This window comes from Strigops habroptila, chromosome 8, assembly GCF_004027225.2.
Source record: "Strigops habroptila isolate Jane chromosome 8, bStrHab1.2.pri, whole genome shotgun sequence".
NCBI lineage: Eukaryota > Metazoa > Chordata > Aves > Psittaciformes > Psittacidae > Strigops > Strigops habroptila.
In genome coordinates this window covers 9,344,143-9,371,025 of record NC_044284.2, presented here as the reverse complement: position 1 = coordinate 9,371,025, position 26,883 = coordinate 9,344,143, and the positions used below count along the sequence as shown (strand labels likewise).

At 47.9% G+C, this 26,883-nt stretch overlaps 2 protein-coding genes across 11 annotated transcripts in view; one reads left to right on the top strand and one right to left on the bottom strand.

Annotated features, from left to right (window-relative positions):
• Window positions 1-462: 462 nt before the first annotated feature.
• Window positions 463-23,004, bottom strand: SAP130 (Sin3A associated protein 130). 4 transcript variants are annotated; one of them, XR_003992878.1, is made up of 22 exons: window positions 22,920-23,004; window positions 22,093-22,210; window positions 20,975-21,210; window positions 20,216-20,374; window positions 18,976-19,087; window positions 17,392-17,516; window positions 16,417-16,541; window positions 15,668-15,818; window positions 15,366-15,456; window positions 14,986-15,090; window positions 13,760-13,901; window positions 13,379-13,500; window positions 8,925-9,227; window positions 7,734-7,911; window positions 6,407-6,511; window positions 5,249-5,610; window positions 3,627-3,875; window positions 3,196-3,321; window positions 2,417-2,520; window positions 2,047-2,179; window positions 1,625-1,738; window positions 463-1,410 (listed from the first exon to the last, which is right to left on the bottom strand). XR_003992878.1 is itself a non-coding variant. In XM_030495913.1 (21 exons), the coding sequence occupies exons 2-21, from the start codon at window positions 22,202-22,204 to the stop codon at window positions 1,252-1,254; spliced, it is 3,180 nt and encodes a 1,059-aa protein (XP_030351773.1). In that variant the 5' UTR covers window positions 22,205-22,210; window positions 22,920-23,004; the 3' UTR covers window positions 463-1,251. The 4 variants fall into 4 exon arrangements, 3 of the variants coding, with proteins under 3 accessions (XP_030351773.1, XP_030351774.1, XP_030351775.1); XM_030495913.1 differs by lacking the exon at window positions 2,047-2,179; XM_030495914.2 differs by lacking the exon at window positions 2,047-2,179 and having other exon boundaries at window positions 7,734-7,908.
• Window positions 23,005-25,359: 2,355 nt separating this feature from the next.
• The window catches only part of UGGT1 (UDP-glucose glycoprotein glucosyltransferase 1), a 44,994-nt gene continuing 43,470 nt past the window's right edge, over window positions 25,360-26,883 (top strand). For 4 of the 7 annotated variants that reach the window (XR_003992877.1, XM_030495910.1, XM_030495907.1 and 1 more), the window contains exon 1: window positions 25,384-25,486. Coding sequence is in view for 1 of the 7 variants with exons in the window: in XM_030495912.1 (XP_030351772.1) it covers window positions 25,390-25,521 (132 nt within the window). In the remaining 6 variants the exon portion in view is untranslated. Of the gene's footprint in view, window positions 25,522-26,393; window positions 26,399-26,883 lie in introns of those variants that run through there. The other 3 variants (XM_030495912.1, XM_030495908.1, XM_030495909.1) reach the window with 3 other exon arrangements.

Below are 26,883 nucleotides of genomic sequence, written 5' to 3'. Positions count from 1 at the left end.
AAAAACATGAATATAGACATTATACTTACTTCCCTAGTAGATTAAAAAATAATCAGAAGGAATTAAATGCCATTTTTTTTTCTATTCTAACTTATGAAATAACTCAGTTCTGAATAAAGTCAAGATAACAGCCCTATAACTGGATGAGGGGGGAAAAGAAAAGCATTCTTAAAACAGAAATAGTTCATGAACTGAAGCTTCCTGCTGAGGAGACTAAAAAATGAACTGATTTGGCAGCCTTTCTAGAAAATGAAGGTTAAATGAACAAGTGCATGGCGGCAATCTGTATTGCATCTTCAGGTCCTGAAAGGTGAATTAGGTTACCTTTCCGTCCACGGCACAAGAGGCTGACTGCTATGCAACATTCTGTTTCTTCTCCCCAGGAAGCTTCTTTCAAGGTTTTGCCTTGGTTTTGAGTTTCCAGGTTGAACAGTCTCACTAGTATAAAGGTATACAAACCACTCACATACAAAAACCTCCAAGTCCTTTATTCATGTTTGCAGGATGTATGTGGTACACACAATTAACATTACACCAGCTACAGGAAGTCCTCTGTGGCAAGAGGTACTTCAAAACAAGTATCCCAGAGCACCAACATAGACACACACACACGGACACTACAAAACCACTTTGAAATGATACCCTCTCCCTCCCCACTTTGTTTTTTTTCCTCCTTTTTTTAACTTGACAGCTAGGACTTCTGAGCCATTGGAGATCCTGAATGGGGCAGGTCTCCTAGTGCAGTGGCACTGGTTTAAGAAGGCTACTTCAGAAACTGGAAAATCAGAACAAGAACGGAATGGGGTGACTGAGAGTGGTGTCATTTTCAATGCTTTGAAGCACGGCTGCTGTCTGGGTGGATACCTGCACATCCCCCGCAGAACTGCCTGCATACGGGCTCCTACACACCTTGTGTGCTTTTACCCCTAAGCTGCAAACAGAAGGAGAACACTGTCCACCACACATTGCATCGCTAGTTCCAATTAGTAGGCACTGACACATCAGGAGGGTTAAACAAATGGGACTGGAAAGACTTTAAAAAGGGATGAGCCTGAGAGAAATCTTTGTTCATTATGACAGATCAGTGGCAATCCCTTCAGGTCACCAGGCTTCACGTGTCCATCTCTTGCCATCTGTTCCCTAAACTCATCCTTTTTATTCAGATGCTCTGCTTAAAAATAAACCCAAACTACAAAAAGGTTCAACTCCATTCTGTACACGTTCTCCGTTTCCAGAGTCATTATTCTGGCTTTAGACCTTCTCCTTTCGCTTTAATTTGGACACTTTCTTGACAGTTCCATTCTTGTTTAGAAGCTTCAAAACACGATCTTTGTGATCCAAGACCTTTAGCATGGAGTCTCGAGCCTCATTGATTTGATCCATCACGAGTTTACACCTCTGCATATTCCCCTGAAACGAAACACTGTCGTCATTAACAGCAGACTGTCTAGCCTAAGCTATCGCTGTACCTTTCCCTAATAGCACTTGTAATGGATGACACTGGAAACACAGGAATTGTACCTACGTCAGGACTTTTTTCTAAAGCCAGCTTTAGCTCTTACTAACTGCAGCAGGATATTTTGTAATTAAGGGTAAAGCAGGTTGAGAGGCCACAGGAACCCACCTGTATCAGTTCATTGATTCGATGCAAGTCGTCGTCGGTCGCTGCCTTTTTCTTAGGGATGAGTCCCTCCTGCAGGGCAGTCAGTCTCTCATACACATCGTGCTCCAGGTTTGTCTAAAAGACATTAGCACTTCTTGAGAAGGTTCACCGCTAGGCCAGAAAACATTCGCCCACATTAAGAAAGCTACACAGAGAAGATGATAATCCATTCCCCTCTCAGCTGCTCATGTTAGTAATTCAGAAGATGGAGCCTCTGACGTGGAGTGTGGCACTATCACTCTTACTAACATCCTATTTACAGGATTGCTCCACTTCTGAACAAACATGGATCCTAACCAGAACGGTTTCCCCTATTTCTCACAATACTATTCCAGGAATGCAGAGGTTTTGGGGAGTTTGGTGCTAGAATGCAGAGCACCTACCTCACCCCCAACCTGAAACAGAAGCATCCAGGAATGTGGATCAGTGCTGCCTCCTCAGATCAGCCGCACCATCCCAAACAGACGCTTCTTCAGACCTGTGCATCAGCAGGAGGGAGTTGCCAATTTTGATCATCTGTACAAAATACATCAGCTCTTATGTCTGGATCAAAATCAACACTCTAAGTTTCCAAGCCACTTAAGCCACATTCCTGAGAAAGGGGAAATCACGTCCCACTCCCTTTGGGCTCTACACACCAGCTCCTCTACGGTATTCCCAATGTCAGATGAACAGTTTGTAAAAACATCCTCCTGTCTTACACAACTCCGTGTCTCCCCATGTCTTAGGAAGCTGCAAGCCCCATTCACCTACCAGCTGCAGTAGCTGTGCCGCACAGAGATGGACCTTCCACCCTTGTGCGCGACAGGATACACCCTTCTGATTGGCAATCTCCTGCAGCATAGCCTTCTTCTCTTCTGTCGCCAAGAAATACAAACATATGTTATTCAGATTTCAGGAGTTTGCCAGGCCTCTCTTCCCAAACAACAACATTAGCCTGAATTCCACTCTCCATACATCCTAATAAATAAGAATGAGCAACGGTTTGCTTCAGACAGGAAAACAGCTACCCATCTGCCACGTATCCGATCGTTGCTCTTGCTTACTAACAAGTTATCTGTATTTCCAGAAGAATTGTATCCTAAATGCTAAATCTAGAATGGTTTTGATTAAACTGGCAAGTTTGTTAGGTAACAAGAAAATCAGAGAACTACGCTGTAGCGTATCACCACAGCATGTCACTTCTTTAAGCTTTACTTTCTTTAGTAAGTTTCTATCACTGTACACAAACAGATTTCTCAATAGCCACACGATTTTTAATTTTACAAAAGTTTTTAGCCAATTCTGTGTAGTGTCCTTCCCTTCCTTCCTCCTTTATGTAAGCATGGAAGAGAGTGAAGCAACATCTAGCTAGTGGAAGTCATTAGCTCACTTGATCAACCTTTATTTTCCAAATTGCCGCCAACACCTTTTTATGGGACTGCTTATCAACCCCAGCTAGCTAAGAATGCTCCCGAGACACCCTTAACAGGTATGCTGAAGTGGTTCATTCGGGGGGAATGAACCTGTCCAACTACAAGCAGCAGACTGACCTTTTACCCGCACATCGCTGTATCTCTGGAAGTGGTGGTAGGCAGCTTTCCAAGGATTGCGATAATGACGGAGCAGTGTGATAGGCGGCCTTGGACGCACAGGGACGTATCTTACACCTTCCTCATCTAGAAGAGGATCCAGGGGGAACTGCATTATTATCAAGTAGGCAAGAGCAGGAGATGAGCATGACACAGTAACTCCAGCAGAAGATCGGGTAAGCACTACCTCATATAAACTGATGCTCTATTACTTGACAGAGGTCATTTTCCCTGAACATCACTATACAGAAAGTGTTGAGGAACAGATACTTGGATTCTGTAGCATTTATATTTAGGGACTGTGAGAAAGACAGAGCACCTTCTCTGAGAAACAAATGGAAGAGAAAATACAGATGCATGAAGAGGAAAAAAGACATTAGAGATGGCATTACCTATATACTCCTTTGGAGGTGACTTTCTCTTCTCTGCCTTCACCAGCAAATTTTTGGCAGTGGATTTCTCATCATCAGTGCTGTTTGTTTCCATCATGTCCCCTTCCTCTGTGGAGATGACATGCTGCTGCTTACGGGGTTTCTTCCTCGGGGAGGCACCAGGTGGCAAATCACTTGGAGGCATTGAAAGGTTGTTGGCCAGCAATGCCAAAGACGGAGACACAGTACTGGTAGTCAAAGGAGGGACCGCTAAGAGGAAGGAAAGAGGAGAAGAACCCAAACCATCAGCAGCAGAAAGGTAACACACTAACATTGTTTGAACACTACAACAATAACTCCTATTGCAGCGCACTGAGAGGAGCACAAAGGGTACAAGCGCTTCAGCTCCATATGTCTAGAAGGCCAGATATTAAGCCGGCAGTAATTGCTAGGACAAACCTATACAATAAGATCTCCAGTGTCTCATATACAAAAGCATAAAAAAATGAGAGCAGAGACAACTGTCCCTAGTTCCTTCATATTTGAAGCTTATGATAGTTTAATGCTACAAAAACAAATCCATGCTAACATCTGTCTTGTGTTACTGTAAAAAAAGCAAAGCTATCTTTGTATGTACGCCAGCATAGACCACAATCAATAGCAAGTAAGTCCTTTGCCTCTTGCAGTATAGTCTCGTATGCAATCAGAAGGGACTGCAGTACTCTCCTTGCAAAAGCCTATTTTAACTGCCAAGTCAACAACACCAGAGCAGTATGTTACTGCACCAAGTGACACACCTCTGAAGTTGGGCAGTAGCGTGGCACATAGCTTAAGGAAATACTCCTTGACACTCGAAAGCAAAAGCTCAATCAGCTGTGACTAAGACTGCAGCAAAACATTTCTGGGATGGAAACTCTTGACAATTGCCAGAAAGAGATAAAAGAACCCTAAAGAGCTCAATGCTCTCTGCCTGTGCTCCAGAGGAGTCTGTAACAAGCAGCTTTTTCCAACACACATTACAGCTTTAAGTAGAGTGATAAAAACCAACGACTAAAACAGAACTCTGATACTCATGAACGTGGGATGCATTCGTCTCATTTTGCCACTGTATAGCGCCCAACCCGAGATCCACAAGGATCTGAATTTTACTGATCGTGCCATCTGACAGCAACTATGGCCAAGCTGGATAAGTGAGGCAGTATGATAAGTATTTTAAAGAGTTCTAGAGACAAATATCCATGAATCACAGGAGGGCACCATGAAATCCTACTCCGGTCACTAATTCTTCACATACAAGACAGGCCCTTGGACCTTAACAGCAGGATTTTTTAGAAAGCTGAAATTAACTGAACTGATCCACAATTTATCATTACTGCTGCTGAGCATGTGCATTTTAAGGATGAATTCACACAGATTCTCTGGAGATGGATCATTTGAACACGAACAAAGCAGTCACAATACCAAATGATTTCATGGGAGATTAGGGAAAAGGCAAAGAAGAACTTTATGAGTAAAAAGGCATATGGGAGCCCTTTGACTGGTGTTCTGTGCTACCACGAAAGAGATGTAATTCCATTTTCAGGGTGGATTTCTCCACTGTCTCAACAACAAAAGAGGCAACCTGATGATCAACAGCCACCTACCAGATACTGGCCGCATGATGTCCATAGGCTCCACTTCCTCTTTGATTTTTATCTCTGGCACCGCAGGACCCAGCACCGCTGACAGGGCACCACTCATGGTTGATGGAGGAGCAGGTGCTGCCACAATCGTAGTAGAAGTAGGTGGAGCGGCCGGGACAGCTCCTGGAATGCTGGAGAGCGCTGCTGCAGGCTGCGAGGTGGGACTGGCTGCTGCGATGATGGTCGGAATGGCAGAGGGGGGCTGCTGGGAGGTGGGGGGGACCGCAATGGTGGGCTGCTCACCGCCTTGGTTAGGCACTGCCTCCATAGACACAGTGACTGGAGTGGCCATGGACACGTGAATTTCAGGTTTTGGCTTGGCACTGTAACGTAAAAGAGACAAAACAAACTGAAGTCAGCTGCGCTTCAGCCGTGACCACCTAGCACAAAGTGGATAAGCCAAGCTGGATTCAGACTATCCTGTTTTTCCTGTACCTGCGAGTAACACCTGGCTCAGTAATGTGTTTACAACCAGAGAAGGTGTCATCTCAGTTACATTTCCTCCTCCACTCCCTTTCTAAGACTTTGTATTTATCATAGACGCTATTTTCTTTCACTCACTGTAACAAGCAAATCTCATGGCTAATTCCAGGTAACTTCAAAATACTTATAAAAGGATAGAGAGAGTTTCACAATGCAGACAAGAGGAACTTTGACCCCAGATTTTACTGCCTCCCATGCCCTGTTTGCAAGAGCTCCCACTATAGCTCACAATTACAAAACAGTAAATTGTAAAGCCCCTGAACTCAACTAAAGCAGAGTAGAAGCTTCATTTACCTGCCCATGGCAGGGGGGTTGGAACTAGATGATCTTAAGGTCCTTTCCAACCCAAACCATTCTGTGATCCTATGATTCTTCAGGATTAATTTCCAAGTACTATAGAAAAAAAAGTTTCGAGGCCTCTCCTTTATAACAGCAGAGGGGTTTTTGTTTGTTTCTGAGAAAGCTCTTAACCACATCTTTTAAAAGGCTCAGCTTCACAACAGCAGAGCTAGTTGAGTCTGTCTGAAGTCATCACACTGACAAATTCAAAATAAAACACTCCAATAGCCAAATACAAATCAAACAAATACAATGAAAATACTCTGATGCAATTGGTTGTTTATCCTAAAGCCTTACCCTGCAGGCCTTGGTGATCCAGATGTGCTTCGCATGGTATTCTCTACACGTGTGCTAGCTACTTCAGGTGGCTGAGGTGGAATTAAGCTTTTCCGGACTGCCAGCCTGTAAGAGACAGACAGATCTAAGATTCCCACCTCCCTGATGCAAAGAGAAATACCACTGAGAGCAAAGGGATCAACCCTTTCATCAACCCTGGTTCTTCTTGCCCGAACCAGAAAGTGTCTCATCTTACTTTTCAAATTGGATGCCATCTTTTGTTTCCTTTAAAGATAAAAGATTAGTTGCTCTGGTCTAGTCTCACCCCTATTTCAGGCTTCTCTTAGAATGCCAGCTTTACTTTCATCCCACCAGTCAGTGTTTTACTGAGACTACAAGGCTCCAACAGTGGACAAATGGAGATCTGGCTATGCCACTGTCCTGCACTGCTGTTTCAAGACTGAGCAAACCATCTGGAACTAAACAGTGCTCAGACAGGCATCTGCTTTGTTTAGTTGGACTAGACTGGGTCAAAGCCTGACTTCAAGACCTCAAGCCACCAATGTGGATGTTAGGCAGCACAAGGCTGAATAGAGAAAAGTATTTTAGAGACTATTCAGTCTCCTGTGGGGCTGGAAGTCAAACTGTTGTCCAAAATAATCAACCTCTCAATGGAAACATTAGTGATCTACCTCTGCTGCTTAAATTTCTGTTTCAGTTTTACAGCCTGCAGCTTCACTGCCTTAATAAAAGGTTTCCACCCAAATAAAAGTATGCAATTTTAGTCTCACAGGACACATCAGTTCCAAACATTCTCAGTCGTTAGTTGGGAGGAAATGCATTGTTAAGTCTAAAGCTGTCTCTTGCCTCTTTATTCAGGCATTTAAAATCAGACAGACAACATAAAAATATTTTAAGAGTTTAAGTTACTCCCTCCCTTTTTCCTAATCAGATTTCACAGCAGGGTACTAATCCTGTCCTTTCTACTCATCCACATATTCTTCTAAGAAAAGCACTGAAGACAAAGCACGGGATGCTCATTTTAGTAGATTATGAACACTTTGTTTTTATTACACTAAGCAAGAAAGCCTCAAATCCACTTTCCCTCAAAAGGTCATTTCCAAGAGCTAGGAGACAAACTTTCCTTCTTTTCATTTTATTACTGACAGTTAGAGAAAACTTTATCTTACTCTGGGTGAGGAAAAGAACTGTGTTTCACAGATCAGGTTACCCAAAACCGCTGCTGACTCAACAACTTGCTAGAACCTCTCTCCACTGAAATGGTTCCATTTAGCCAGGCCAGACTGCGCAGAAGTGTCATTCACAAGTCACCTTCAGTTCTACTCACCCATCTGTTGTTGGTTTCTTCCGGAGGATGCTTGGGCGTGGGGAAGAGCCCTGGGCTGGTGCACTGGCACTGGCACTCTGGCTATGGGTTTGCACGACCGTAGTTGCTGCAGAAGCCGTGTTGAATGTGTTGCTAATAGGATTGGCTACAATGGTGGCTCCATCTGCCAAGACTACTGCTGGGGAGGATGGACGTCGACACAGCAGAGAGAACAGATACAGAGGAAGAAGCAGCAGTTACTTAAGGAAATGTGATAACGAAGCAAGTGTTTGCAGAGCACGTGTTGTCCATGCTCCCTCAACTCCCTCAGTCTTTACCTGAAGTGCTTTCAGACTATTTTGCAACCAACACCTTTGCTACAAGCAATCTGATCACTGAACCTTCTGCAGGGAAGATGGGAACTACCTCCTGCTTAACAACTGCTGCTAGGGAAATAATCTTTTCCAGAAGAAATTGAAAATGCAGAAATTGCTGGAGATCATCAAAACAACTGGCTCAATAAATAACACTCCTGGTAGAGTCTCTGTGTCAATACATGCCACTGTAAGTAAGCACTATCAGTTGTGCTTACATTCTGACCTTCAGCCAAAGCCTGTTTGGCCAACTAACGAAGCACAGCATTTAGGCAGTCAGGCAGCCACCACACAGTATGTCTGCAGCTTTGCAACAGCATATTCTCTGGGTTGTCATATCCCATTTCTTCAGTAAGTTGTTGGTGTTTCATCAGACCAATCATTTTTAACGAAAGATGGTTTCTATCACAGTCCAACATTAGGTTACCAACTGCTGAAGGTACCTAGCCATATTCTAATCTCTACTGTGATCTAATACATAACCGGAACGGTGTGGAGAACATAATTTACTTATAAATTACTTTTCCAAGGCCTTACTGAAGAGAATCATTTAAGCTCAGACACTACCAGTCTTTTCCACTGAAGTAACCCATTCAGAGGCTACCCCCACACTGCAGCTGGTACACTTAAAAACCCCATAAATTAAGGAAGAAGTAAACAATATTGGCTGGAAGAATATGCTTATGAATGTGTTTGGTGTCTACTACCAGACCACAGAGACTATAGTAAGATCCTTAGTCAGAGTAAAGGAAAAAACCCCAAACCAGCCAAATTTGCAGGACAGAAACTCAGTTACTCTGCCCAGGTCCAAGGCATGGACTTTTCTGGCTGCTCTTACCTGAAGTCTTGGTGTCAGCTTGTGGCTGCTGAGCACTGATTGGTGCTGGCTGCAGCCCCTGTGTGCCAATTGGTGCAGCGGGGTGGAGTCCTTGCGTCCCGATTGGTGCTGGCTGAATGCCCTGGGCACTGATTGGCGCTGGCTGGATCCCCTGCGCACTGATGGGTGCCGGCTGGATCCCCTGGATGTGCCGGGCATGAGATGCATCTACAGTCATCAGCTGCATGGGGTTGAGGTGCACAGTGGAGGCCACTCCAACGCCAGTCTGAGCCGTGATGGCAGAGTTGGGCGCCTGGGCTGAAACTGGGAATAGCAACACACACACACCTCATCACACCTACCCGGGGGTGCCTCTGCTCCCCCCAGTATGTCTCACTCAAATAATTCATTTCAAAGACTACTTTGCTTTGAAAAATTGATTTGCCAGCCTGCTTGTTGCAGTAGTAAATTTGAGTGGAGAGGCCAGATTGTCTGCCAGAAGAATTCAATTACTGTTTATTTCCATTCAATTTTCTATCTCAAATTGCAACTCAAGGGAAAGTTCAAGTTTAACTCTACTTTTTAGTTAGACTCAAACTGCATTTTTGTATCCATCTTAATTTCATAAGGCTGTGCACTATTTTAGCTCACTATCTTATCTTACAGTGCTTCTAAGTACCAACACTTGGCATTTTCCCTGCTTGAAAAGAAATATATATTTAGAAAAAAGAGAAGCCTAAGCCCATGCCTTGTCAAAAAGTAGTCTTTTCACAGAGCTTATCATTACGTCAATTAAAGACCTCCACACCTTTGGCTGTACAAAAGCAAGTAAAGAACCCAGAGACTCAAGTCTAAGTACCTTAAAGCAGGGCTTGCTTACTTATCCCCTTTCCCCAGCCACACAGTCATGATAAAAGTTTTCCTCAGCGCAAGAGGACAGACTGTTCTGAAGTTGAGTAGAAACTTATCTGGCTCAGAACAGTGCTTGCACTCACATGCTGGATCCCACAGCTCAAATGAACACAACATCTTCCTGTGTCATAGCAATGTTCCCAACGAAAAAGCTGTTCTAAGAAGTTCAATTCATTTATTTGAATTTACTGTGATTCCATCTTTCCAGATCCACTATACGATGCACTGTGCTTCTCCCAGGCAGCACTTTACAATACTGATAGATCACCTGCAGTCCCTGGAACTCCAGGTTTCCAGCCTTTACAGAACAATTTCTGCAGCCCTACACAGAATGCAAGTGTGAACCTGCCAACAATGGCCGTGCCTGCTGACAATGGAGAGCCCTCTCATCGCAGAGCAAGCTGGTTTTGTCATTGTCACAGGATTTCGACCACGTTCTTGTGCTGACAAGACACTCTAACAGCAACTGTCAAACCTCCGAAATCCATCACCAGGTCTCTGAAAATGGTTTCTGTATAAAGCACGGCACGTTTATTTTCTCAGTGGAAGGCCTTATGTGAAACACTCTTGTTGCAGAACTTTCTATCCAACAAAATCCTTTTGGGATGCTATGCTAAACACACATCAGCATTTGGAAAGCCAAAGCCAATATTCTTCCTCAAAACTCTTCATTAACTCTCCCTATCTCAGTCATCTTTTAAAAAGTCTCCTCTGTACTTGTATCTAAGCCCTCACCTGGCTGTGCACAGCCCAGGTGCACGTCCCTCCTGATACCTTGAATCCTCTGCTTTGAGCTGTCACCAGTTATTGCCATAATTAGTACCTTCAGCTGATGTTTCAAGTCAATTTAACAACAAAATGTCTCTGTCAGTGAGCTCCAGCTGAAGAACCTACATCTGCTGTTCTACAAGTTAGGATTAACCTATCATCACCCCCTCAAAACTGGAACTCCTGACAGTTTGCAGTCATGTTCTATCAGGGGCTCTGCAACCACTCCTCAAACACAGCTGCCAACACCAAGCACCTGCACATTCTCCTTTAAAAACCTTCAGCCAAAGAGTAGGAAGGTGCAAAATAAGCCCACCTGTCTCTTTTGGGAGTCATTTAATTGTTGTGAAGCCCACCTCAAAGCCTGATATGACTTTTAGTCAAGACTAGCAACTTTTCACTGGAATTTCAGTGACATAAAGAATAGGCCCCAGTAACAAATCAGTTCCCTGTGCATGTTAAGACCCCTTGGTCTCCAGGTACAAGCCCCCTGAGCAGGAATGAACAGGGAGCTGAATGAAGCCCCCATAGTCAAGGGGAAAGGGTCAGTGACCTGTTACACCACTTAGACACACACAGGTCTATGGGGCTGGATGGGATCCACCCAAGGGTACCGAGGAGCTGGCAGAAGTGCCCACTGAGCCACCTTCCATCAGTCATCAACAGTCCTGACTAACTGGGGATGTCTCAGTTGACTGGAGGTTAGTAAACGTGATGCCCATCTACAAGAAGGACCAGAAGGAGTATCTGGGGAACTACAGACCTGTCAGCCTGACCTTGGTGCTGGGGCAGGTTATTGAGCAGATCATCTTGAGTGGCACCAAAGGGCATGTACAGGATAACCAGGCCCATTCAGCACGGGTTTATGAAAGGCAGGTCCTGCTTGACTAACCTGATCTCCTATGAGAAAGTGAACTGCTCAGCAGGTGACAGAAAGGCTGTGGATGTTGTCTACATAGACTTCAGTAAAGCTTTGACACCATTTCCCACAGGATTGTCCTGGAGAAACTGGCTGCTCATGGCTTGGATGGGTGTACTGTTCACTGGGTAAAAACTGGCTGGATGGCTGGGTCTAAAGAGTGCTGATGAATGGAGATAACTCCAGTTGGTGGTCAGTCAGAAGTGGTGCTGTCCAGGGCTCGGCACTGAGGCCAGGTCTGTTTAATATCTTTATCAATGATCTGGACAAGGGGATCGAGTGCTCCATCAGTAAGTTTGCACATGACACCAAGCTGGGTGGCAGTGCTGATCTGCTGGAGGGCAGGAAGGCTCTGCAGAGGGTTCTGGACAGGCTGGATTGATGGAATGAGGCCAATGATATGAGGTTCAACAAGGCTTAGTGCTGGATCCTGCACTTGGACCACAACAACCCCCTGCAACGCTACAGGCTTGGGGAAGAGTGGCTGGAAAATTGCCTGGTGGAAAAGGACCTGGGGGTGCTGATTGATGGAGCTGAACATGAGCAGCTTGTGCCCAGGCAGCCAAGAAGCCAACAGCATCCTGGCCTGTATCAGCACTAGTGTGGCAGCAGGGCCAGGGCAGTGATCATCCCCCTGTGCTGGGCACTGGTGAGGCTGCACCTCAAATCCTGTGTTCAGTTCTGGGCCCCTCACTGCAAGAGAGACATTGAGGTGCTGGAGCGGGGCCAGAGGAGAGCAATGGAGCTGGTGCAGGGCCTGGAGCACAAGAGTGATGAGGAATGCCTGAGGGACCTGGGGGGGTTTAGTCTGGAGAAGGCTCAGGGGGACCTTATTGTTCTCTACAACTACCTGAAAGGAGGACAGAGAGAGGTGGGGGTTGGTCTCTTCTCCCACGTTACAAGTGATAGCAAAAGGGAAATGGCCTCAAGTTGTAGCAGGGGAGGTTTAGACTGGATATTAGGAAAAATTTCTTCATTGAAAGGGTTGTGAAGCACTGGAACAGGCTGCTCAGGGAAGTCGTGGATTCACCATCCCCTGAGGTATTTAAAAGATGTCTAAGACTTGATGATCTTAAAGGTTTTTTCCAACCTAAACGATTCTATGATTCTTTACTTTCCCATTCAGCAGATCGGCTTTGCCAACTCCAAGTCCTTCTGAATTCCCTCTATACTGCTCATGGGTAACATATTGCCAGCAGGCAGATATTCCATGAAAATTCAAATCATGCAGATTCCCACAGTTTGGATTGTGGAAATTATCACATTATAGGGAACAGTCCTAAACTACTCAGTAAGGTAAAAGGGCTCCAAAATTTGCCACAGAATGACTGAAGTTTAGGTTGACTACGTGGGCTCAAATTACACATAATTTTTTCCACTGTCTGCAAATCACTGCAACAGTTCAAACCCTTTAATTGCTCCATTCTTTTAAATAGAACACTAATGCAAAAGTGTGCATGCAGCTTATTTTTTCCATTTTTGGTTCAGATTTCTCTCTCAAGCCATACACTCATGTGGAAAGAGATTAAAAAGGGTATGTCAGAACACCAGGGAATGCAGAGATGCATCAAAGAGCTGACTTCACTTGGAGGAGTTGAACTGTTCTGATTTGTAGAATCAAGAACCTTTACTTAGAGATGCAAACCCTTGGATATCAAATGTGAAACTCCTGAGAAAACTGTTAGTAGCTGTATTTAGTAGGCCTCTGAAGTAGTTCAATACTCCCTGCCCATGAGCTTTCCCCTCAGCCAACAAGTGAAAGGCTTTTAGCGACAAATTATGAAAATCAAGCATAAAAACCTCTTAGCTTCTCCCACCACTAAAGTTCATACACAAGCTACCAACTGAGCAAAGCCTGCCCCAAAGTTGGTCTTACCTGGATACTGGCGGATGGTGGACACTGAGCTGGTGATGGGGGTATAGGTGTGTGCAGTCAGAGGGTAGGCAGAGGGTGGGTATGTTGGTAAGAAATACTGGAACTGGACAGGCACCGACTGCCTACAGGCATCAAAGAGAGCACATATTACACACACCATTTCAGCAGTTCATCTTCAACCCCTTAAATCCCCAAGTTTTGTAACCTCATCTGCCATAAGCCATCAATATCTCAACTACCATGGTTAATTCAAAACTACTAAATCCCCTGCACCCCAGTTTTTTAAAACATATTATTTCCAGCCTGTCAGAACCTAGCAAAGCAGCAAGGCACTCAAAACCTCCTCACACACTCTCATTCCTAGAGCTTCTATTTCCCCACCTGTTGTCATTTCTGGTTTCCATTGCTACTGGGTTTGGAGATGCCCGGTGACTGGAGAGGGGTATGAGATTACTCCTCTCTGCTGTGTAATCAGACTGGATCCGGGGAGAAGTATGTGTGATTTGCTGAGGAACCACTTTAGCTGCAAAAAGACAAAGATGTCGTCAGTTGAGAGTCACAGGAGAAGTTGGTAAACACAGCAAAGGTGAGATTAATTCTGGCAAACCCCCAATACTACTCCTTCACCCTCAACCAACCCCCCTTCCAGTCCCCTACTGATATCCTATCTGCAGCAATGACAGCTTTCCTCAATAGGCAGAAAGAACAAGGGAAACGAAGCATTTTTCCCATCAATTTATACCAGAATAGATGGATATTATAAATGCAGATATAAATTATACTTGCTAACAGAGTAAGTTACTACAGTGGTCAAATGATTTTTTAAAATTTGATTTATTTTTAGAATCAGCCCAATTCTTTCTGCTGTCAAGAACTTATTTATCCAAGTTTTCAAAGCAGAACTTGACAGAGATCAAGGGAAACGAGATCAAGGCAGACAAGTATACACAGACAGAGGCCAAGAAAAGAAAGAACACACCTACAAAAGCTTTACAGGAAACACTGACATATGGAGATATAACTTCACTTCTTGAAATTTATGGTAGGGAAAGATATTACAAGATTTCAAAAGAACAAGAAGGAGGTCATCAGGAAAACAGAGATGAATGAAAGGAAACTTAGGCAGTTCTGCAGGAAACAGCTCAGGAAGATTCCATATCCAGGCAAATAAAGTTCCCACCTTTAGACCATACTGTTTTCCCTCCAAATGAACACACTAATCAAATACTACTAGGCTACAATAAACACCTCCAGAAGCACAGGAAAGAACTTACAAAATCAACTATGAAAGCCATATTCTATCACCAAGCAGTTAAAACTTGCAGTGTATACAGTTCATGTTCTGAAATGCCAAAAGGCCCAAGTTTGTCTAAAAGTTCAATTCAGTAAATCAATGAGCCATTTTATTACTTACTCCTCCTAGAACATCTATTTCTTCCTGGTACTGAATAAAAGTTATGCCTCAGCAGAACCTGTTAGTTGGTTTCTCCCAGCTTGAACTGAATTTCTTCCCCTCCTTAATCTGCCAATATGCACAAACACTGCTAGTGTACCCAGAAATGTCCAAGCATCAGTTACACACTCTTCTTAAAACTGAAATCACTCACCAACTGGGATGTTTGAGGTTGTGACAGCTGTAGCATGGGAAGAATGGGAGGGCATTGTCATGGTGACAATAGTGCTTGTAGGCGCTTGGGTGTGAGACACAGAACCTAAAGAGAAAGAAAAAAAAACTCCATATAAGATGTTTCTACGGAGCCCTGTCACACCGTTATACCTATATCCAAATACAGAGCGGATAAACCCCAACCAGACAACCTCCCTCAAGAACCCAGTAATTTCCCTCCAGAAGTCTGCTCCTGCACTTCCAAATGCAGCCTTTACCATAAATAATTCCTCAAAAGTAATCCAGTTCCATCTTCAAGGAGGAAAAAACAACAACAAAATCACACCCCACAACTCTCCCAACAGCAGTATGAATACTCACCAGCTGTGGTCGCTGAAGCAATGGTATTTGTTGCCAAAATAGGCGCCACTGTTGCTGCTGCCACAGGAGTACCAGTACTGAAAATGGTTTTCTACGAAATAAGAAGAAAACCTTCAAGTTAAATGACTAGTACATTTAAAATACATACTTAGTATGGAATCATGTTGCATTGACTGTGAAGAACATGAATTTCTAACCTAATAATAACTAACTCTTTCCCCAAATTCAATCTTAGCCCTCAAGATACAAACAAAAGACACGTCTAGAATAAGCAGGAGTTTTTCTTTCTGGTTGCAGTTTACCTGAGCCATGGTGTGGAGCTGTGGCTTCTGCGTTCCTATAGCTGGATGAGATGGTAGTGTGATCCGGGTGGCTGTGTCCCGCGGCTGGGCAGGCCGCTGGATGCTAATAGCTGCAGAAGGCGGGTGCTGCTGGATAGACAGTGTGGGTCGACTGGAAAGAAAGAAAAATCATCGTGAAGATAACCATGAGGATGCTAAATATGAAAGATAAAATGCAGGGACCCACATCAGGCTTTGGACTCCTCCTCTGTGAAAGCAGCACTGCTATCAAGTACACGGTAAAGCGGTGTAAGAAATAGGAACTGCACTGTTCTGTCCTCATCTGCCCTACGTACTCAACTAGGAGGGACAACTTATCAGTAACTCCTACCAGTTCATAAAAGAGGCTTTCTGTCAGGGATGCTTTTCAACAGTCATGTGTCACTTCTCACTGTGTCTTCATAAATAAAAAAAGCTGGGCTGGATTAGCCCCAAGTTCCTGCAATAGTAGAAACTCTACATTCCAGGAAGCAGGACCTCAAAATGGATTCATTACGGTCTTTCCATCTCAGAACACAAAGCAACAGTTCAGGTTTATAGCAATTTTTATTTGCAGAGCTGAAAGCATTTGCATTGTGCAAGCATTAGTATTTCTGTATTATATCATCCCACATCTAGAGGGTTATCAGCTCTGGATGACTGACACATCTGTCTCCCCTTCTTGCAGCCTCTGTCAAGTCAGAGCACTGTAGATTTCAAAGCATCTTTACCTGAGGGTTGACTCTGTAGCATGTGCTGCTGTTGTAGTTATAACAGGGGACTGAGCTCTCGTGGCCGAGACAGTTGCCACCACAGCAGGAGGAATAGTGCTTGATGTTGTCACAGGAGGACGAGACTACAAAAACAAGCCAAAAAGAGACACATTCAGAAAAGAAATTCTGCTTTTCAGATAATAACTAAGAATTACTTGCCTGAAACTGCTTTTCCTACATCTTATCACTAACTGCTGGCATTCTAAAACACTTCCAGTCTTTCTGAATTGATCTGCAAGCTCCTAAGCAGATCCGTCCTGGTTTTCAAAGCAGGTATTATCATAGGAATTGGTAACTGACAAAGTTAACAAGACCGGATCCCTTGAAGGTCTTTAGGAAAAAACCTAAAGGTCAGTTCCCTTCAGAAGGAAAAGAAATACTGATCCAAGAATATACAGGAAGTCAAAAGTGATTACATCTGGATCCTAGCTGAAAACACAAAGTAAAGGTGTTTAACCCTTTATCCTCACATTGAACACTAGCACTGTTGTAGGGAGATGATTCCTACAAACTTCTCCTCACATGAATACAAAAGCTGATTTATACAGAGGCATATTAAAATTAGATTATTTTTTTAATTATATGTCAATACATATATTTAAGAATAAATCAACAGGAGCGCATCACACCAAACTTCTCAGACTTTAAAACTTGAGTACATCTGAACTAAATCCTCTTCCCAGTTTCTAAGCACTTTAGAGACAGTTAAACCCAATTTCTGGCATGAAGTCTACAAAGGAAATAAAACCACAGGACTAATGCAACTATTTCACTACCTGCCATTAGAAACCAGTACTCAATAAACAGAACTGGAAGACAGCTGACAACAGCCTCAGTAAATATGCAATTACAGGTTATGTATTACAAGTAAGTGCCGGGAAGAACTCGGATCTGGTGGCCAGCGCTGTGCGGAGCTGCCTGGCTGCTACCTGCCTGGATTGGCTGATGGATGATGTGCTGAACTGCTGGCTGAGCTGTAGCTGCGTTTGGCAACTGTGAAGCTGGTCTCAGGACTGTGGTTACTTTAGAACTGGACATCACTGCAGCAGCCGCTGCACCTGGGAAACAAACCAAACGTGTTAAAACACCGTGCACCCAAATGGCTCCGTTATGACTGCAGGGACAAACTCTGACTGTTGGCTGTATGTGTTTCAGTTTTCATGTATTTTATAGGTATGTCAGTTCAGGTGGTGTTGGTTTAGAAGTAAAAGCTTGCAACATAGCAGGTTCACAAAAGTATGTGGGGAAAGGTATGTATTATTTTAAATGAATTTGCTTTATTGATACTTCTTATTCCCCTATAATTAGCTTATATTGCAAATCCAATTTTATTCTATTCCAAGCTATGGAAGTCAGTAGAAATATTTCAGTTTGGTTACTGGGCTAATGTGTAAGTCACTTGATAACAACAATAATCTCACTGCACCTGCGAGAAACACACATGCAATAGAAGAAAAACCCAAACAAAACCAAAACCAAATGAGACAGACCCAAAAACTTTCAAACCTGCAATTTGACTAATTTGTCTACTCTCTGCTGTCTCCTGATCATAAGAAATCACTGTAGAAGGCTTTGAAGTAATTTGATGGCCTGGACTGCATAGTTTCTGTAGATGTCCCCAACAGAAATTATTATCTCAAAAGTTAATACTCAAGCTGAGATAAAGAGAGCAGGAAGAAGAAAGAAAACGTGCACCAAGTGACAGTACAAAGTTTGTGGCAGCTGTCCCACATGAATCAAGTGAACAGCAGCTACAAATAAAACTGCACAGTACCTCCTCCTACTCTAGTAAGAGAGAATTATCTCTTTGCTATGTCAATTTATTTTTCTTGAGTGACCAAATAACATCAAATATGAAAAGAAATAAAAATATGAGTAGTACTTTGAATACGGATCGGTTTAAAGTTGAACTAGAAGCCTAACCCATAAGCTGTTGAAATTAAAACTGCAGTCAGAAATCAGGCAGACTCTATTGCACACAGGGCTGCTTCTAAGGGGTTGATCTCGTATTTGTAAGCCGCAGCAACCTGGGAGATAAGAGCCTGTAGCTATCACCAGCATTTAACTCAAGGCTAAATGCAAATGCACATGACACGTTAGCATGCGCAAAAATGCACAAGTGATCCTGTGACGGGGGGTACAAGAATACCCCTCAGAGCTGCTCAGGTGCCGCTGTCATAGGTGAGCAGTGTTTGCTACCAAGAGCATAAGATATTACAGGACAGGTCAGGCTGTACCAGTGTGGATTTCCTCTTGAATATGTTCACTGTTTTAACAGCACAGAACTAGCAGAACAGACACGCTGGTATCTGCCAGCATTTTAAACACTGCCACACAGTCCTGCCCTAAATGGCTGAAGGTAACATAATTCTCAAGAAGGCCAGTAGCACCTATTTATGTTACCAGCTTTAACAGCTGGAGTTCTGGCTGCGTTAGCACTGAGGAGGATTTGAGAGGTGAAGGCCTCCCCTGAGAGGCTGCGAACAGGAGGCAGCGGTGGCACAGCTCCATCTTTACCTCGGGGTAGGTGAGATGCTCCAATGTGTAGCGGAGGCCCAGGAGCACTACTTCTGATGATGGACATCTGCACGTTGGTAGCCATGATATGATGCAAGTTACTAGGATGCCCCTGCAGAGTTAAAGAAATCACAAAACCCCCAAAACCCCTGTGAGCTGTGTTGACAAGAATTAACGGCCACACTATTACCATACTCGGGATACAAAGGTGGCATGCATTACAAGCTGAGTGGATAAAGAGGCAGATTTTGGAACTAGATGATCTTAAGGTCCTTTCCAACCCTAACTATTCTATGGTTCTATGTTTCTACAGGATAAAGCTACAGAGCCTGCTGACATTGTGTGTGTGGAAGATGTAAATGTTTATCTATTTCACTGGTCTATTTTTCTGTTTGGGACAGGGGTGACAATGAGCCAGCAGTCACCCGTGTATCAACCAGAGAGATGGCCCTTCTGCCATTAGGGACTTTTAAGGCATAGATTCATACCACCTCTCCAGTAAAGCCAAGAGAATGGTGGAAACCTGGCAAAGGTTGCAACAAATTAATTCTATTTTCTTTTAATTATGTTCCTTCCACGGATATTAATAAAAGATAAAAATCGACCGAAACTGCTGCACATCCTCAGCCAGCCTAACTCAAACCCACCTAAAGGCACTTTACACCAAAACCCTGAGAATTCAGGGGTTTAGTGATGAGTGTTCTGACAAACTAGTTTCAAATCACAAGCACTGGCTCTGGAGTCAAAGTTTGAGTGCAAAAGATAATATTTCTAAACCATTACCTACAGCTCCCCCCCCTTTTTTTTCTGCTTAATAAGAATATACTAGAAAACCATGAACTGTTCACCAGTCTCTTCTGATCTGTTCCCAGGAGAGATACAGAACACTGCAGTGATGAATCCCAGCAGTTTGTCTACACTAGAAATTCTCAAATCACACTGCAGCAGCAGGAGCTTTGAAGGAAAGTCCCAGCTCACAGCAGCTTTTGGATATGGCTCTGCTATCACAGCCTCACTGTGCTACGTCAGTGGGACAATTACAACAAATCAGCAGCTTTCCACAGAGCTAGTGCTAACTGAGACTGAGGTTTAACGCTCCCAGCAGAACTGATCCAATAACCAGTGGCCACTCTCCGGGGAAGCCTGCTCTCTCTACCTTCCTACACCTCAGTTGTACCAGTATTAGTATTGATTTGACCAGGGAGTGAACTGGAACAGAAAACAAACCAAAGAACCAGACCTGCTGCCCACTGATGGTTGCCACAGGAATTGTTGGAGCCTGTGGTATGTTGCTTTCCATGGTCACAGTAACTTGCCCAGGAACCTTTGTGGGAGCTGAGAGGGTAGAGGGTGGAGCAGGAGCAATGGGCCGGCTGGGCATGGTGGGCTTCAAGGGAGGCTACAAGAAATACAAACACAGAAATGTTGGCACCTCCAAACAAGAACTCAATGTTGAAATATTTTGGAAGTCAAAGCCTGGATAGAAAGCCAGATTTGTGCAAGGATAAGTATGGTTAAGTACTTGGAGAGGAAGGATGTTGGTCATTTAGAGCTATTCCATTTTCATTTTGGACAAAGAAAGGGCATCTTTTGCACTGGATATGTGCAGCTGCTAACACACAGGGTGAGTCATAAGTGGAACCTGTTAGAGCTACGGTATTCCTCTACAGACACTGGGCACTAACTCTTAATGTGATATTCGCAACCACTCCTGCAGAGAAAAGGGAAGATTTCAGAAACTGACTGAAATGACTCTTTTCTTAGGAGCTAAACAAAAGCCACTCCCCTCAAAAGTAATGCTGTGATACTATGAAGTCCTCAGCGCACCATATGGAGCAGACAACCCCACGAGGAGGGGTACAGTCAGCAGAAGCACACAAGGAAAGCTCAAGAAACAAAAGCAGGGAAGTTTTTGATGCAATTTATTTTTGCTCAACTCTCTTAACTGCAATATAGTTTGTTATTTATCTCCCCTATGAATTGTGAACCTCCCCATTACCTTCATAAGTCCGTCTGAAAAGGAAAGTGGCACAGCTGGAGTCAGATGTGCTGGTGGCGCTGTCACTGTCACCGGGGCACCAGACTGGACAGGGTGGTGCTGTGTCAACATCTGAACCTGTGGATACGGCCGGACCACCACTGGTTCCTGCTTTTCCTCTCGAGGCTGTATGGAGCTGCCGGGACCGATGTGCTCTCTAGGAGCAACTTCCGAGTCACGACTGGATTCATCGCTCACTAGCAAATGAAAACAGAAAAGAAAGAGGAAACTCAGAGGAAAAGGGTAAATAAGTTTAACAGGTTTTCACTGGTCACCCACCGGGTCAGGGGTGCGATGTCAGAGCAGTCTAAGTAAAGGAGATTCACCCTTACAGTCGAATACATTCCAGTGATGAAAGCCTGAGGAATGCTGGCATTCCTTCTGCCAGTTCCCCTTAGAACTGATGGGCCCTCCAATGCTGGGCAAGCTGGGGTCATCTCCGAGAAGTCCACCTAAACACCTTCTTCAGACAAAGAAGGGCTAATTTCTCTTTCAAGTGAAAAATACATTATTATCTACATAACTGCCATAAAGTCCCACATCAAGCAGGCAGTATTGGGAAGTCTTCATTTGATGAGTTATGTATCTGGCTGTCAAGCTGAAAACCAAGTATAAACCCTCCTGAAAGTGAAGCCCCCCCCCCCCCCATGCCCTCCATTCACCTCTGCAGCCTGTTGAGAGCCTGTAACCTCGGCAGGGACAGCGGCACGGAGAACCAGGGCTCCCGCCCCACCGCCAGCTACACGAAACACTCCCACATCCGCTCACCGCTCCCGCCAGCGGCGCGCACCGGCAGAGCCGAGGAGCGCGGGCAGCCGAGCCGGCACGCCCGGAGGGAGCAGAGAACGGCTCTGCCCTGCTCGCTGCGCAGAGCCCGCAGCTAAACCGCTTTTCACGTTGTTCTTCCCCCTCGGGACCTGCGCGGCTCTCGCACTGCCGCCGCACGCCCGCGGTACGCCCCGCTCCCCCCGCCCCGCCCCGTCCCGCACAGCTCCCGGGTCCGGCGCTGCCGGGGTCACCCCCTGCCCCTGGAGCCGCCGGCGGAGGCCGGGGCGGGGCGCGGCCCGGAGCCCGCTTACCTGTGGCGGCGGGGGCGATGAGCCCGGCGGAGCCGCTGGCGGCGATGGGCGGCGGCGCTGGTCCCAGGCCGGCGGGCGGCGCGCCCGAGCGGGGGAACTGCTGCGAGCTCATGTCGGCCTGCGGGCAGCGCCAAGCGTTAGCGTGCGTCACCGCGCGTCACCGCACCGGCGACCCCCGCCCCTCGCCCACCGCCGCACGGGGGGCGACACCGCCCCCGGCAGGCACCGCCCCCCGCTCCCGCCCCGCTCATTGGGCGCGGCGATAGCGGCACTGCCAGCGCTGCGCCAATGCGGCGAGCCCCGCCGCGCCAGCCAATCCAGAGCTGGCCTCCGCAGCCAGTAAGGAGCGGCCGTACTAACGACATCACAAGGCGGAGAGCCAATGGCGGGGAAGACGGCGCTGGCCAATGAGGGCCGGCCGTGCCGCCCGGGCCCGCCCCGCTGTGCCGCCGTGAGGGGCCGCAGGGCCCGGATGTTCCCGGGAGCGCGGCGGTGCCCGGGGCCGCCCCTCCCCGCACCGAGCGCGGCCCGTACCGCCCGGCCGGGCCCTCCCCAGCCTTGCCCCGCGCCCCTCTCCTCCGTCCTGCCCTGTCTCTGTCCCTTCCCGCGCTCCCGCGCTCCCGCCCCGGTCCTGGCGCCGCGCAGGGCCCCGCCCCTCTCCTCCCCGCTCCGCGGCGCTGCCTCCGAGCACGGGCTCCCCCCCGCCGCCGCGCACTCAGCGGCAGCGGCCGATCTGAAGCGGCGGCCGCCGCCCCCCGCCCGCAACCCTTCTCCGGAGGCGCTCTTGGTGCCCGGCGCGGCGCCGGGCGCGCTGCCCGCGGCGGTACCTGTGCCGGGGGCGCCCCGCGGCAGCCGTCGCTGAGCCGCCACCACCGAGCTCCGCTTCCGCCGCCGCAAGCTGCCCACGGCGGATTGGCCCCGGTCGGCCCCGCCCACCACGGCACCCCCCCGCCCCATTGGCTGCGGCGGCCCTCCCCTCAGGGCTGCTGGGAGATGTAGTCCTCGCGCTCCGCGGCGCGCACAGATATCGCGAGAGGTAGGAGGGGCAGTGCCTTCCCTGGGCACGCTATTGGCCTGAGCAGGCGGTTTCCCGGGAAACGCGCGGTGGGCGGGGCCATGGCGGCGGCGGGCGGGACCGCCCCGGGGCAGAGCGCGGTGCCCGGGCCCCCGCTCCGCCCGCCGGACACAGCCCGCCCTACGGCCCGCCTCTTTGAGCCACCCGCCACCGCGCCAGAGCGGCTCAGGCCGGAGCTGGCTCCTCACACGGGGCAAGACGCGCTACCAGCGCCAAAGCACAACGGATACGTAATGAGAAACAACCGCTCGGTGAGAGATTCGCTGCTCGTCTGCCCCCCTGAAGTCAAGATCGTCACAGAGCACAAGGCACTGAGGAAAAGCTGAGCAGATCCGAGCCACCGGCCTGACATGGAAGATGCAGTTTTGCTGCTGTATTCAGGGAAAGGGGGCCTCGGGAATAAACAGCTCGCACCAATGAAAACCTGACTCCAACATCCCTGTCGTCTCTGGCATAAATATTTGCTGCTTGCTGGGACAGAGGGTAAAATAAACAAACAAAACCCCCAAACGAGCCTTGGTGATAATGCACACTGCAGTCCTGAGGTGCTGCCAGTCTGGGGCTGCCCTGTGTTTGATCACACATACCCCGGAACAGCGCTGTTTCCCATCACATTGCTCTCATTTAGGTCCTTACATCTTGAGGCTCAGAGATGAAGTCAGACAGACAACTGATACTTTCAGTGTTTTAGTAATATTGTAAAATGAGAAATAAAACCTTGAAATTACAGAATCACATTTGAGTCATCCTTAATTTTACCTTAGCAAAGCCTTCAGGTGTGTGTTGTGAACAACGCTGCAAGCAGCTGCTGAGGAAGCTCTGGGCACGGACAAGGGACGTGCACAGGGGTAGGTTTGCTTCAGAGGGATGCTGCTCTCCAAGACAAGCATCGATCAGGACTTGAGAGCTGCCCTGTGGCTTGCTCCCTGGGCCGCTGCCCTTACCCTCATTGAGGTTGCTCTGCCTGGCCACACTCCCAGCTTTATTCTGGCTGAATGAGATAAGCAGTTCTGCTCCCCCATCCCCAAAATCCATCCCATCCATCTAAACAAGATCACAGTAATGCTACAACAATGTTCAGAGGACGTGCCACAGGTAATGGGACACAGAGCACATAAAGAACAGCTAAATGGGGTTGGCATCTTCAGGTTGGAAAAGGAACAGTTCAGAGGGAGAGCTGTAAAAGGTATAGTGAAGATGAACAAAGAACAACTGGGTTTTATCTGCCATATGCTGCTTTCAGTTCCATCTCATATTTACACTGTAAACAAGTGTGCAAGTGAAACAAGCTGTTCTTTGTACAGTGCAATCAAGTTCTGGGCCTCCTTTTAAGAGGACAGGCTACCAACTAGACCAGTTAATGAAAGAGCAACATTGGCTCCACCTTCGCCTCTGGCATTACCTACTTCTTGAACTGAGATTGCACAAATATGCTGTAAAAGTCACTGCTCTGTTTGCCCTGATCTTATACTCCTACCTACACATCCCATGGCTCTGGTAGGGACGTAGTCTTGGACCAAAGAGGTCCACGCTGACCCAACTGCTGTCAGGTTTTAAGATGCGGGTCCCCGCGCTGCTGGGACGCAGGTGACAGCGTGCCGATACCCGCAGGGGTGTGTGGAACCCTGCCGCCAAGCCGCTGCAGGGACTGAGATGTCTGCGACGCAGCACTCGGACCCAAACCACTTCCCCCCTGCCCTGCACGGCGCTGGGTGCAGCTGCCGGCCAGGCCCCGGCCGTTACCTGGGGGCCGGGGCTCTCCGAAGCGGCGCCGCTGAGAGCGGGCAGGCCCGTGGCGCTGCGCCCCGGGGCGCCGCTCCCCGCGGGTCTGACTGAGCGCGGCTATTCGGCGCCAGGGGCTCCGATGAAGAACCGCGGCCCCGCCGGGCTGGGGCAGTGACAGCCCGAACCGTGCCCGTGCCCCTCCCTCCGCTTTACCGGCGCTGCTCCGCGGACGCCGGTCACGCAGGGCGGCCGGACGCGGCGACCCAGCCCCCGCCGCGGGCTGAAGGCGGGTTCCGGGCTGTGCAGCGCCAGACGCCGGCGGCCACGGCCGGTGCCCGGGACGGGACGCTCGGGCCGGGCCCTGCTGCCACCCGCCGGCACAGCCCCGGCGGCGGCCGGACACAGCGGCACCGGGGCCCGCCGAGACACACACACACCCCACACACCCCCCAAGATGGCGGCGCGGTGACAGTCTGGCGCTGCCCCGCTGTAACTCTATGGCGGCGCGGCCCCTCTCGCCCGGCAGCGGAAGCCGCGCGCCCGGAAGCGGCGGGAGCGGCACGAGCCGGAAGGGAGCGTGGCGGCCGCTCGCAGGTGCGGTTTCCACGGCGACCCGCGCGCGGGGCTGGGCGGGGGGGCGCGCGCGGCGGCGCTCGGAGGCGGCCGCGGCCCCGGCCCGGGAGGGCTGCGGAGAGCGGCCGGCGGGGCCCGGCGCCGCCCCTCAGCGCGCCTCCGCCGTGCCGGGGGCGGCGGCGCTCGGCGGGGCCCGGGGCCGCTGCGGCGGGGCGGGCTGCGGGGAAGCGGGCGGCCGGGGCTGGGCACCGCTACCCTCAGCACCACGGAGAGGAGCGCAGCGTCGCTCGGCGCCGCTGCAGCCTGGCGGAGCCCCGCGGACGGTGTGCGGCCTCGGCGCTCCCCTGGTGTCAGTCAGTCAGGGGCTGTGCGGGAGGAGTGACAGGAGAGCTGCAGGGACCGCGCTCGGGGTTGAAGGCCCCTCGCCCCAAATTGGCCATCCCAATTTGTACTTACTGATGTACTTATGTCGAGGGGGGGCGGGTCATCAGCGGTGCGTGCGCTGCCGCTGTTCCAGAAGCGTGCTTTGCATCGGAGCGGTGTGCGCCGGGCAGGGTTTATGAGAGCGAGCTGGATGTTGACTGGTCACTAGAACCATCTGTTCCCAGTCAAAGCTCTTCACGCATGCCATTTCGGACTGGTCGGTTAAACGCCGTGTTTCAGTTACAGAGCCGATAGTATGGCAACACACTACCTGTGCTTACAGCAGCTCTCCAGGTGTCACCAGCAATTCTTACTGTTCACAAGGCTGGGTTGAGACATGTTACTTCAATGTTGTGGCCCTGACGCTGGACTTGGCATTGCTGTCTAAGCAGTAGGGCTGATTCTGTTTGACCTTTGCTGAAGTGGAGCCCTTTACCCGCTTGCTGCCAGGCAGACCTCACAGGACATGACAGAGGTTGGTGCTCTCACAGTCCGGCAGGACCTGTGGCTGTGGGATGATTTATTCCTGTCTCCAAGGCTGGATGTGCAAGTTCCCAGAAATCAGCTGTATCTTAAACTGAGTAACTGGAGGAAAAATAGTTACAAATGAGTTTTGAAAAATCCACTTTACAGCATCTTAATTCAGATTGGTTTTTGCTTTGTTACCTCACACAGAACAGGGCTGGATCCCCTGTCATTTATGTTCATTAGCAGTTAGACTTAATGATCTTAACAACCTAATTGATTTTATGATTCTTTTCCCATGCCTCTTGTCTCTTCTGTTCTCCATGGTGTGTTTTTGTTTCTCTTGGAGATACTGGTCTTTGGCTGCTATTATTCAGGGATTGCAGATATTTCTAATCTGCATTTTTTTTTTTTCAGTTGGCTAAACTGGTGTTAGGAAAAAAAAAGACAAAAGGACACGTTTGTCACCTATTTCACTTAATAAAAGGCTTTTATTTCCGTCTTTCCCAGCATGGGAAAGCAGGCAGGAG